The sequence below is a fragment of the Macaca nemestrina genome, chromosome 1 (assembly GCF_043159975.1).
Source record: "Macaca nemestrina isolate mMacNem1 chromosome 1, mMacNem.hap1, whole genome shotgun sequence".
Classification (NCBI taxonomy): domain Eukaryota; kingdom Metazoa; phylum Chordata; class Mammalia; order Primates; family Cercopithecidae; genus Macaca; species Macaca nemestrina.
Window position 1 is genome coordinate 144,061,127 of NC_092125.1, and position 12,640 is coordinate 144,073,766.

The window sequence follows — 12,640 nt, forward strand, 5'->3', positions numbered from 1 at the left end:
CACAAACTTCAGGTTAGTGTTAACAGTTTTTACCTGGTTAATTTAGGGCTAGACACTGAGTTGCTTTAATAAGACATTTAGTTATGGTTCATCATAATAGTCACCCATTCTTCATCTCTATTAACTTAGAAAATTATACTTCTCATTTAAAGCCCTGGAGCATTATTTTATTTTTATTTATTTATTTTTTTTGAGACAGAGTCTTGCTCTGTTACCCAGGCTGGTGTACAGTGGCACAATCTTGGCTCACTGCAACCTCCACCTCCCTGGTTCAAGCAATTCCCCTGCCTCAGCCTCCCAAGTAGCTGGGATTACAGGTGCATGCCACCATGCCCGGCTAATTTTTTTTGTATTTTTTAGCAGAGATGGGGTTTCACCAGGTTGGCCAGACTGGTCTCAAACTCCTGTCCTCAAGCAATCTGCCCATCTTGGCCTCCCAAAGTGCTGGGATTAAAGGCGTGAGCCACCATGCCCAGCCGAGCATACTTTTAAAAATGATTTTGAAACATGGGTCTCTTTTCTTTAAGTCAACATTTGTCTAAGCACGTCTGTAAACGTTCTGTTACAGGGAGAGGAAGAGTATTGAGCAAGTTCTCCTCAACAATCAGACAGCTCCGTTTTAGGGACTGACATCCTTCCAGTTCAGGAGGAAGTGTTTCCAGGTAATTACCAATGAGCTCCAGATGAGTAAGGTTGGACAGCTCACCCACGTGAGGGGACAAATTCATCAAGCTATTTTTCCCCAAAAGTAAACATTGCAGCTTTTTGCACTGAAACAGCCCATCTGGTAGCATCTCAATCTAGAAAGGGAAGAAAAAAGAAATTGGTAAAATAGATTTTTGGTGTTTTATGATAAGACATTTACCTTTTGCCCAAAAACACATTTCTGGAGGTTTATAAGTGATGTAGACCACAATGATGATAAATTTGAAGCAGATGAAAAGATAGAGGGAAAATAAAGACAGGAGTACAGCGAGGAGTGAGGACTGTGGCTACCTTGGACACCTACATCCTTGCTGTATATGGGTGGGCAACGAGTTTGGTTTTAAACACTCTAACAAGCAATTCTTAAAGAAAATGTAGTTATACACACATTGTCGTTAAGATAAAAAACCAACCAGTAAGAAGAATAATAATTACTCTTGAGTCCTGGATCAGAAATAAATCACCCTCAAGAGTCTTCATAAAACATTTACTGTGTAATGTAATGAATAATACCCTTAAAAACATCCTAAGATCCTGAGAGCAGCCTGAGAACTTTATTCTCTTTTTTAAAAAAGCCTACAGAAGCAGAAGCAAAAAAACATGATTATATATACATGCACATTTCATTCCCCTCTACATACACATACACCTGAATATTTACTCTTGTTCCTTCCCTCTGGCATGGTTTCAATTAAATAATTTATAATACAGAGATAATTTTAAATATAATACATATTATGCAAATTAGGTTAACTCCTAAAGCTGCTCACGTTGACTGCTCCCCTATATGGTAGATAGGTTGTATGTCGATTTCTAAGGGAGCCACAGTACATACAAGAAATAGGGTTTATTGAGGAAAGACCTCCAGAGAAGAAGTTGAGCACATACACGATCCCTTCAACCCATCACTTCACTGAGGGGTAAGTCTGGCCTCAGCATAGATAGACTGCACATATCACCGCCCCCCACCCCCATAATACTTTACATATTGGCTGGGGACAGGGGCCACCTACAAAACTATGAAATAATGTAGGTTCCTTGGTTCAAAAACTGGCTTTGTTAGAAACAGGGATAAAAAGGGCACTCAGGGACTTGGCCTATATCCTCTGATGGGCTAATGCAGACCTGATGGGAGACAAGTTTCTAGGGCCATCCAGAACTGTCTCTCCTCAAAAGGATAAATAGCTTTTATATAAGCTAAAAAATGACCAAATTCCATAAAAAATGTTAATGATGTTGTAAACTCCATTCTCCAACATCACCCCTCCCTCTAACACACATTCAGTGCTGTATATCCTTAAAAATAAATCTAATTACTGTCACTGCTAAGAACAACATTCCATATAGATCGTCACTGTACACTAAAATATTAGATATAAACAAAGGGAAAAATATCTACCCTTTACTTTCATTTCCTTTCCAAGAGCAATGCAAACCCAACATATGCAGACCTATATTGAGAGATGAGGCAGAGAGATGAGAAGAAATGCAACCTCTTTCTAAGGCAAGCCCTTCTGCACAGAGGCACCTGCAGCTCAGATGTAGGGTCAGTGATGTCCAAGTGGAGAAAAAATCAGTCCTTTACAGTGTGCATTATTAAGAGTGCTTGTTGGTGCCTATGAAATGACTCAGGCAAACTGGCTAAAAAAGAAATTAGGCTTGGCTCATTTATATTCAGTGAGCACGTGCTGAGTGCCTTCTGATGTGCCAGGTTCCCAGCTAGCTGCTGGGATAAAGTACTGAGTTAGAAAGACTGCCTTTGAAAACTAGCCTAATAATGCAGGTCACCATTGACATCTCAGCCTCAGCATTGTTGACATTCTGGGTGGAAAAATTCTTGCTGTGGGGCTGTCCTGTGCAGTGTAGGATGTTTAGCAGCATCCTCAGCCTCTACCCACCAGTTGCCAGTGACACTCCCCTTCCCGGTTGTGACAACTAAAAATGTTTCCAGACAAATGTCTCTTGGGAGGCAAAATCATTCCCAGTTGAGAAGCACTAGTCTCACGGAAGAGAGAAACATTAAACAATTACACAATTGTCTGTAATGAGTGGTATGAAGAAAAGTACCCTAACCTGAACTGCATTAGGGAATTCCATATTTCCCTTCTTCAGTCAGCTTCAGATTCCCAGCAAGAACCTCCTTTAACTGGACTGATTTCCTACTGGGTGATTACCCTGAAGCCATTGCCCTCACTCTCTTGTCTGGTTATCAGCACTACCACATTCCCACCAGTCTCCTTTCAAATCTCTACATCTGTGATTTCAGTGGACTTCTCAGGCTCCAGCAGAGGAAAGGGATTTCCCAAGGCAGTGGGAGTGAGCCTCAGGGCCAGTCCCTTAGCATTGCTGCTGTGAATGTGAGTCAAGAGCTGCGCTGGCGAAACTCCTCCTATGTGCAAGGGTCCATCTCCAGGGCTTTCTCTCCAGCTCTCTGCCCAACTAAGGCACAGGATCTTACCTCACCTACTCTCATTCAATTTTTCTAAATGAGCCTGGAGAGTTTTGTTAAAGACTCAAGACTTTCCTTCAACTCAGCAATTGTATCCTGAAAAATCTACTTATAGTTTTAAAAATAGTTTGCCTTGAAGCTTACAAGAACTCCAATTTTGCCTGGGTCAACAAATTTTATAAAAACAAATTTTATAAAAAATGTTGGAAAACAATTACTTAAAACTAATTTATTTAGCATGCCCTTTCTTAGACTGTATGACACATGAGCCAGAGAGCAAAATATTACCTTAATGGATCACTGATTTCTTCTAAAAAACCAATGAGAAAGCTTACAGGCTATTATGGGGATGACATACTTCAACAACAAAATGGTTTTATGCAATAAACTATAATATATAATACACACCTACATAAACTATATAATAAACTACAAAATAGATGACAACAACAGAAACTAATGGCTATGTAATCTCTCTACATCCTAGAATTCTCTGACAACCAAATGTCTTCAGCAAAATGAACTGAAGTCCCCGAGAACAGGATGCTTTTCTTTTACATCTATGGCTGACATTGTAAATTAAATACCCCCGCTTTTTCCCAGAGGCTGGGATCTTACTTTAGAATCCTTCTCAATACCAGATTTCCTTTTTTTTTCCTGGCCAATGACACATGCTATCTTGGGAAATGCTTACCAAACCCTAAAGTCCAATCATTTCAAGAAACACAGCTGAATATTTCTAAGTAGTGATGCCAAAAACAACAAAACTCAGTGTCACACAGATGATCTTCAGAAGGAATTTCTACATTATTCATCTTCTGGCTAGAAGTCTTCAAACTAATGTAAGAAAAAAAAAAAAAAAAAAAAAAAAGCACAAATGTGGAAGTAAGAAGACCTAGCTGTAAACTGGACTGGTCTAAGATTTCAGCAAACCTAGTTCAAAGCCTTGTGCTTCTCTCCATTACAATCAATGCCACCATAATCCAATTACTCTTTGGCACTGCGATAGGGATGGATCTTGGCCTCCATTTCTCCCACCTTCCACGCCCACCCGCACATACTGTTCCCCATGTAAAATCACTTGGATTGATCCAACGAGACATAGTAGAAGAACAGTAGAGTAGAAATCAGAATGTTTGGGTTCCATCCTAGCCCCCTTGCCAGGAAACTTCAGACCTCAGGTGAACTGCTCTGAGCATCAGTAAAATAAGGGAAGTGGACTAGAGTAGGGGCTGGCAAAGTTTTTCTCCAAAGGACCAGAAGAATAAGTATTTTAGGCTTTCTGGGCCAAGAGGCAAAACTGAAAATATTATGTAGGTCCTTATATAATAGAAAAAAAATTCCATACATTTTTAAGTGATGAAATTCAAAATATAACAACTGAATATCATTTTGTTGTAATACAGGCCCCCTAATAAGAAGAATGGAATCTATTTGTGAAAATTGAAATTTGAATTTCATATAATTTTCATGGGTCACAAAATATTCTTTTGATTTTCTTCCCCCAACCATCTAAAAATGTAAAAACCAATCCTAGCCTGGGCTGTATAAAAACAGGCAGTGGGTAGACCTGACCCCCAGGCTGCAGTCTGCGGATTCAGTGTTCCTTTCAGGTATGAGAGTCTTTGTCTCTTGTTTTAAATCTGGATTCCTACTTCTAAATCGTAACTGATTCAGCCTTTCCATGGGGTTTTGTTTCTTGGCTGTCCTCTCACAAGCCTTTCATATGCTACAATCAGAGCCTCCTTTGAAGGTACCAGTTCAGGCTAACTAGCACTTTCAAGCTCAAGTCTTACCCTAGTCACTATCCAATGAATCAAACATGAATTTGACCAGGAGATTTCCAGGCACTCTCCATTCTGACCTACCTTACTAAATGGTCTCATCTCTTTGTACATCTGGGCACGCTTATTTCAGTCCTCTGTGGATGACCTCTATTTTTTAACACTTCCCTAATCCAGTGTTCTAGGGTATGCTTCACAGAACACAAGAGTCACTCTATAAAAAAAGCGTCTTGCTCAAACACATTTGGCAAATATTGCATACCATCTCTCGTTGGAGAAGCACAACGCATATTCATATGTTAAAGGCTCTCCCGCTCAGTGAATATCTGCCACCCAGGGACTGCCGAATACCTTCCCATGTCGAGGTAATTCCCTACCTTATGAGTCTTGGTGGGTAGTAGAGCTCACTTCCTACTAGAGAAACTACCACCACCAGATTCTTGTGTTCTCAGCTCTCTTACAGCCACAATGTGGGCATTCATTAGCTGTGCCAATCAGCTGCTCAGACTCGGACTTTGAATTGGGGCTAACATCACAAAGAAGTCGAAGCCACGAAGAATCTATTCTGTGGGAGGCCCAGGGTCACAAGAGCAGCAACATCAAGTTTTCAGGAACAGAACCAGTGCTCTGAGCCGGTAAGGTCCTCGGAAGTGTATCCTCACCATTGTGCTTTTCCGCTATGATTCTGGCTACAGTCCTCACTGCTGTCTTACTTTGTGCCTGTTTTCCAAGCTTACTTTTGCAGTCTTTTCAGTGGTAATATGAGATACCTAATATCCTTTCAACTAACGTCTTTTCTGCTTACGAGGTAGTATTTGTTGCCTCCATCTATAAACCTGATACACTGCCCAAGTCTTGAGATCAGACGTTTAAAATGCATGCTATAGGAATCTTTATCAACTGCCATTCCACATGGATTAATTGGCTTGAATTTCTGAGTATATGCATATCTAACTATGTATGCAGCCAGTGTGATATTTTCTTTTTTTCCTTTTTTGAGATGGAGTCTTGCTCTGTCGCCCAGGCTGGAGTGCAGTGGCGTAATCTCGGCTCACTGCAACTTCTGCCTCCCGGGTTCAAGCGATTCTTCTGCCTCAGCCTCCTGAGCAGCTGGGACTACAGGCACGTGCCACCATGCCCGGCTAATTTTTTAATTTTTAATAGAGATGGGGTTTCACCATATTGGCCAGGCTGGTCTCGAACTCCTGACCTCATGGTTCAATATTTTGGTCTAACTCAGAATCATGAGACTCTCAAGGTTGGAAATAATCTTGAAATTCGTTAAATCCCCACATGAAACATGAATTCCTGATGCCCTTTAACAACCCTCCTGCTGAGTATCTGGCAGTCCCTGTCTGGAGAGTTTTATTAATAAGAAAATGACTTTTCCCTCCTCAAATGCTCATTCAATCTTTGGATGCTTATGGGAAAGATGAGAAATCTTTCCCTGCTGGCCCTAGTTCTCTCCATTTGCCCTAAGTTCTAACACTGTAGTTATTCCCAGCAAGTTTTACTCTCCATGTAAATTTTTCAAATATCTGAAGACCAATATTGTGGACGACTCTCCCTTCCCACCTGTACTTCCCATCATGAGGCTAAAGTATTCCATCAGGGTTTTCATCTTCCTGGTGGCTGTCCTCTGATGAGTTTTAGTTTATTTATATTGTTGTTACATAGTGTCTGCACAGTGTTTCTTTGACTCTAAGTTCACCAAAGATGTCATGTTCATCATTTTGGCTCCAAAGATGCTCAGCAACTACTTTTTTCTCAGATTTCTGGGACAACCCACTCAAAAAGATACCATTCTATTTTGGTTATAAAGTATTTTCAGCATAAGACTTTTCTTGTGGTACAAAGTATCCTTTCTTATTCAAGAAAGCATGTGTCTGATATTCACACTTATTCTTCAGATCTTGTCCAGGATTCCATTCCATAAACTTGTGTCAAAAGTACTAAGGGTCTTAAGGTTTCTTTATTACATTAACTCGGTGAAAACATTCACCTGCTCATACATTTAAATAATGCATGGCCAGCTAACACCTGAATAAGCTGCAACTTTCAAAAATCCTTTTTTGAAAGTGATTTAACTGTCTGTAACTGCTTAGTGGAACCAATGCCTTTAAAAATATTATTTATATTTTTATTAAAATTTAACAATAAAAAAAGTGAGCAAAATATTAATATTAATCATGTGCCTAATTAAATGGCATTGATATACTTCTAGACCTGTGATTTTCAGAGTGCAGTCACTAGGCCAGCATCATCAGCTCCACCTGGGGACGTTTTAGAAATGCAGACTCTTGGGTCTTAGATCCGGCCTACTGAATTGGAAACCCTGGGAGCAGGGCTCAGGAATCTGTGTTTCAGCAAGCCCTTTCTGTTGCACACTGTTAATCTAGGTCAATCCTAATGCAGTTTTAAAATCTCACAAACTTTTAAGATCTGAAGATGTCTCATTTGTCTAACAATGGACTCGCTCCTTTTATATATGAATAAAGTCAGAGAGTTCTAAAAATCAGCATGAATTTTGCTCTCACCCCCCAATTTTCTGGTATTTCTCTAACACCCATGGTTTTCAAAAATAATGTATAATTAATATGTTTATTAGCCAACACGATGCTCATAACTATATTTACCATGACATATGAACTACAAAAAGTCTAAAAGATAATAGATTTTCTTTTTCTTTTCTTTCTTTTTTTTTTGAGACAGAGTCTCGCTCTGTCACTAGGCTTGAGTGCGGTGGCGGAATCTCAGCTCACTGCAACCTCTGCCTCCCGGGTTCAAGCGATTCTCCTGCCTCAGGCTCCTGAGTAGCTGGGACTTCAGGCACCCGCCACCACGCCCAGCTAATTTTTGGATAATATATTTTGAAGAGTGGTGGAACAGCTGTACCCATTTTCAAGTAGAGGAATGTCAGTTTCATCCCTTGGTAGATTTGATTTCTGACCAGGTTTTCCCTCTTTCTTCCCAAATGGACATTAGCCTCACTCTCTTACCTTTAGACTACCATGAATTTTTACTTTTTCTTCCTCCTCCATATCTTAACCTAGGAAACTACTCATTTATTTTGTTTTTTCATGTTTTGGTAAAGTTAAGTTTTCCTTAACTTGGCTTTACTATTGCAAATTATGGTTCATTCTAAAGTATGGATCCTGGAAAAAGCTTCTAAGAAGCCATAGTGTTGCATTATGGAGGCAGGCCTTTCATTTTGAATCATCTTTCTAGACATGCATGCAGATTTCAAATCTTTTTCACAACGTCACAAAAAGGATTTATGAATAATTCATAATCCCAGCATTTTAAAATAAGAAGTTATTTTATTATGACAGATTTGGAAAGCGGAAAAGTTTTACCAAACTCCCTAAATACCTAAAACCTTCATAAAACAAAAAGTAAGCTCTACCATAACGAATTAGTTTAAAATATTTTGTGATGTTTATGTAGAAAATTGGGGGAAAAAAAAACACAAAGAGAAAAACATTTGCTGAGCAACTATTATGTGCCAGGAATTGTGCCAAATGCTTATATGTTTTTTCATAAAATCTCCATGACGACTTGTAAGTTAGATTAAAAATGGATGCTCAGTGTTTTGGTAATTTATACAAGATCAGATTGGGCTTGGCTTGAGAACACATAGCATGATTTGAAGTGTGTTTGCTTGCCCTATGTAACACACTACAAGTGCGGCAGATACTGAACAAAAGAAGGAATGGATTTACTTACATTGTTGTTGGTCACAGCAAAGTACTGCAAATTGCTCAGATACTGGATTTCTTCTGGAATGAAGGTCAAGTGGTTATAGCTTAGATCCAAATAATGTAGTTTGGTGCATAGGAAAAGCTGCAAGGGCAGATTCTCAATATTATTATGGTCCAAAGAGAGCTGCTCGAGGTTAGATAATGCCCCAATCTGTGCAGGAATATAAGCAATGTTATTGTGCCATAACTTTAAGCAGGAAAGATTCTGAAGATGCTGAAAGCTAATGATCTCTTCCACAGTTTTAAGGTTGTTTTCCCTTAGGTCTAACTCATGCAAATTATTCAGGCTGAAAATGGAGTGTGGAATGCGTTCCAGGTCACAGCTGATCAGTTCTAGGCTTTTCAGATTGACCATCTTTTTCAAGTTGTTCAACACAACCAGTTTGCTTCCCTCATTATCAAGGGACAGTTTCTGCAGTGAAGGCAGGAGGTCTGTAACAACCTGTGGGATCCGGGAGAGGCTGCTCTTCAAGTAGAGGGTCCTCAGATTTTTTAAGTCCTGAAAGCCCTCCAACTGCATAGTACTCAACTGTTCAGGGAGAACACAGCCTGAAAGATAAAGTTCCTTGAGATTCTTGAGGTGAAATACCCAGCGTGGGATTTTTCCCATTTCAGTAAATTTCAGGCGGAGGATTTTTAAATTCTCCTCTAGAAAGGCCAGTGCAGGATGGTCTACGACCAGAGATGAATGGTACACATGAAGCTCCTTGAGGTTGACCAGCTGTGAGACTGCAGAGGGCAGCTTCACCTCTGGGATAAGCTCCAGGCTTAGCACTTCCATTTCAGTTAACTCAAAGACATTGTCTGGAAGACCATTGAGCATAAAAAGATGCAGCTCTATCTTGTCCTGGGCATTTTTCACAAGCTTACTTTTCAGTTTCTCAACTGTCCATTCATTATTGAGGTTGATCTGTTTCAGTTTGTTCTCACTGACCTCTGACAGGAATATGGAGAAGCGTTTGGAATAAAGAGGATCATACTGATCAGCCAGATGAAGGATGAAGGCAAAGTCATTCTTGACATCAGGGATGTCACTGTAGTTGCTTTTTTCTCTTAATGCCTCAAAGGAATATTGCTTCAGGGAACTCCTCAGCATCCACCACAGGCTGTAGGAAGAGGTCAGACCGTAAAGTATAACCAAAATGACATAAAATGAAGCCAGGACCTTAAAGATTTCTGCCAAGGAATAGACACACTGGTAGCGCTTGTATCCTGTAAAAGCCTGCACATCAACTGAACAGTCGATTTCAAGAGTGATGTAGGTTAAAAAATATGGAACATAAGTTATGATGAGCACAAACAAAATGACTTTGACTATTATCTGTTTCAGATATACTCTATAAATGATGTCCTTCTGCTCCACGTGCATGCGGAATCTTCTCACTTTTTCAAAGATGGCTTTGGCCTGTTCACCCTCCTTCTTGTCCAGGACACTGGAAGTTGGGCTTTCTATGCCAGCTGACTCCAAACCTGGCTGCGGGTAGGGCAATGACTGTTTGCTAGAATCTATGTCAGCTGAACACCCTGAGGACGAAAGCAAAATCTTGGACTTGGAGAGTTTCAGAGGCCTCACTGACTGCTCGGCCACTGTTTCTGACAGGGCGCGGGTGGTCCATGGAGAATCGAAGCATTTGTGAAGGATGGCCACAAAATGCTCAAGCCTGGAACTGGTACTGGGGTAGTGAAGCCAAAAGTTGCTACAGGCTGCAAAGATGAGCGTGTGCAAGAGCACCAGGTAGGGGAAAAACTTTGCAAACCAATGGAGCTGTTTCTCGTAACAGACGGCATCGATATAGGAGTACTGCTGTCGGTGGAGGTCATTCTGGATTCGGAGGGGGAGTGGAAGCGGTGTCCCAGGATTAGAGGATGTGTTCATGCTGGCTTTCAGGATGTCCCAAGGCACGGCACAGTGATTGTCAAATTCCACTTTGCATGGAAGACAGCACAGAACCCTGCTCTGCGTCAGCTGGAGAGCTCCGGCCAGCACGGCCACCAGCAGCATGATCAGTGTGATGTAATACCAGAAGACGTCCCACCATGGTTTTAAGATGTGATAAGATGACTGGGCATCTGCTAAGCATTTTAGCTCAGTTAGTGTAATCATGACTTTCCCTTGTAGGAGGACAGAAACTGGAAGAGGAAAATAAACACTACTGAAGCAAGTACTCAAATAAGCATTTCACTCTAATGCTCATACACACATGCCCTCCTTCCCAAGCAGGATTTAGCTCTGGGGTCAAACCTAAAAGGGAGAGCTGATCAAGGGGCACATAAGTCTTCTGGTTTCATTTGAAACCATAGGCCATCCAACTTTGAGCCATAGTCTCTTAGATGGGGGACCGTTTAGTGATAGTGACTAGAAAGAAATTTAGGGGGAGCTCTTGAGGTAATTATCTCATTACGTCTTGGATCTCAACTCCAGGCTAGGCTACTAAAAACCAGGAGTCAATCTGTCTTCAACTGACATTTGAAAAACTTGTTCCTATGCTCCTTCCTCCCTTCCTCACCCCCCGCTCTTTCTCTCTCTCTTTCTTTCTTTATTTGACAGGGTCTCACAGGCCTTAGACTCTTGGCCTCAAGTGATCTTCCCTGCTTGGCCTCTGAAAGTGCTGGAATTACAACTATGAGCCACCACAGCCAGCCACCTAATTTCCAATGGTCACATTGTACCTTCCAAAATGTCTGAGTAAGCTCCTTTCCACACCTTCTCCCATGTCTGAAGCATCACTTATAGCCCGAAAGTTGTTTTAGTCACCACAAGGAGCCTCTTTTAAGCAAGCTCTGCTTTGTAAAATTACCCCTTAGGCTTAGAGGGGTCTACAATTCTATGCCCAAAACAACCTGCCACTGAATGTATTATATCTCCTTTCCACACAAGCTTTCACTTTGTAATTTAAGTACGTGAGTATTAAAAAACTTTGAGTATTTAAAACTTGGGAAGTATTTAAAAGTTATGGCTTAAAAAAGAATAAGGAAGAAAAGCTCTGCTAGAATACTCGATCACGGGGACTCCCTCTCATGTTTAATGTTGTGATGGCAAAGTACTAAAAAGATAAACGAATAAGGTATATTCCATTATTAAATTATTTTTGACTTCAGGAAAACAAGATTATCTTGTATTTTCATACTGAAAAGTATTCAGACAACATTCCTGAGAATTTCTATGTTGAGTCTTACATACATCGTTTCAAAAATTGCTAATCAGTAAAATCCAGATCATCTATAAGATAACACAGAGTAAGGTAAAAGGAAATATGTGGGTCTTAGAAAATATCTGCTAAGAAAAAGAAGAAAAATAGTAATGGTAGCATGGTCCTCCCTTGCTGGTAGTCCAGCTCTAACCTATTTCCAAGGGCTTCTCCTGGATTTTCTTGAGTCTGGAGTCTTACCATCTATTCTGGGCCTGAGTTTCTCTCTAGACACCCTAGTATTAGTAGCATCCCCAAGGAATACTTTTTTTTTTTTTTTTTTGACATGGAGTCTAGTGGTGCAATCTCAGCTCACTGAAACCTTCGCCTCCCAGGTCCAAGCAATTCTCCTGCCTCAGCCTCCTGAGCAGCTGGGACTACAGGTGCATGCCACCATGTCCGGCTAATTTTTGTGTCTTTTTAGTAGAGATGGGCTTTCACCATGTTGGCCAGGCTGGTCTCGAACTCCTGACGTTGTGATCTGCCCGCCTTGGCCTCCCAAAGAGCTGAGATTATAGGCCTGAGACACTGTGCCCAGCCAGGAAGACTTTTTTTACTCTCATTTGCCCTCTTTCTGGGGTCTGGTATCTTGCCTTGAACCTTAGAGTCCCATTACAGAGTCCCTGCTCCCTGTTAATAAGTCTCATCCTCAGCATATTCCTGACCATCTGACCCTGAACCCTACAGCTTCATGCTCTTGTACCTGTTAGGGCATTCTACAATTTCTGAGTTTAATTGCTGGACTGGAGCACT

General features: G+C 40.8%; 1 protein-coding gene across 1 annotated transcript; it reads right to left on the minus strand.

Moving 5' to 3' along the window:
* Window positions 1-514: 514 nt before the first annotated feature.
* LOC139355257 (leucine rich repeat containing 8 VRAC subunit B) lies at window positions 515-10,803 on the minus strand. Its single transcript, XM_071082263.1, has 2 exons — window positions 8,665-10,803; window positions 515-800 (listed from the first exon to the last, which is right to left on the minus strand). Exons 1-2 carry the CDS (start codon window positions 10,801-10,803, stop codon window positions 528-530), a joined length of 2,412 nt encoding a protein of 803 aa, XP_070938364.1. The 3' UTR covers window positions 515-527.
* Between the last annotated feature and the right edge of the window lie 1,837 nt (window positions 10,804-12,640).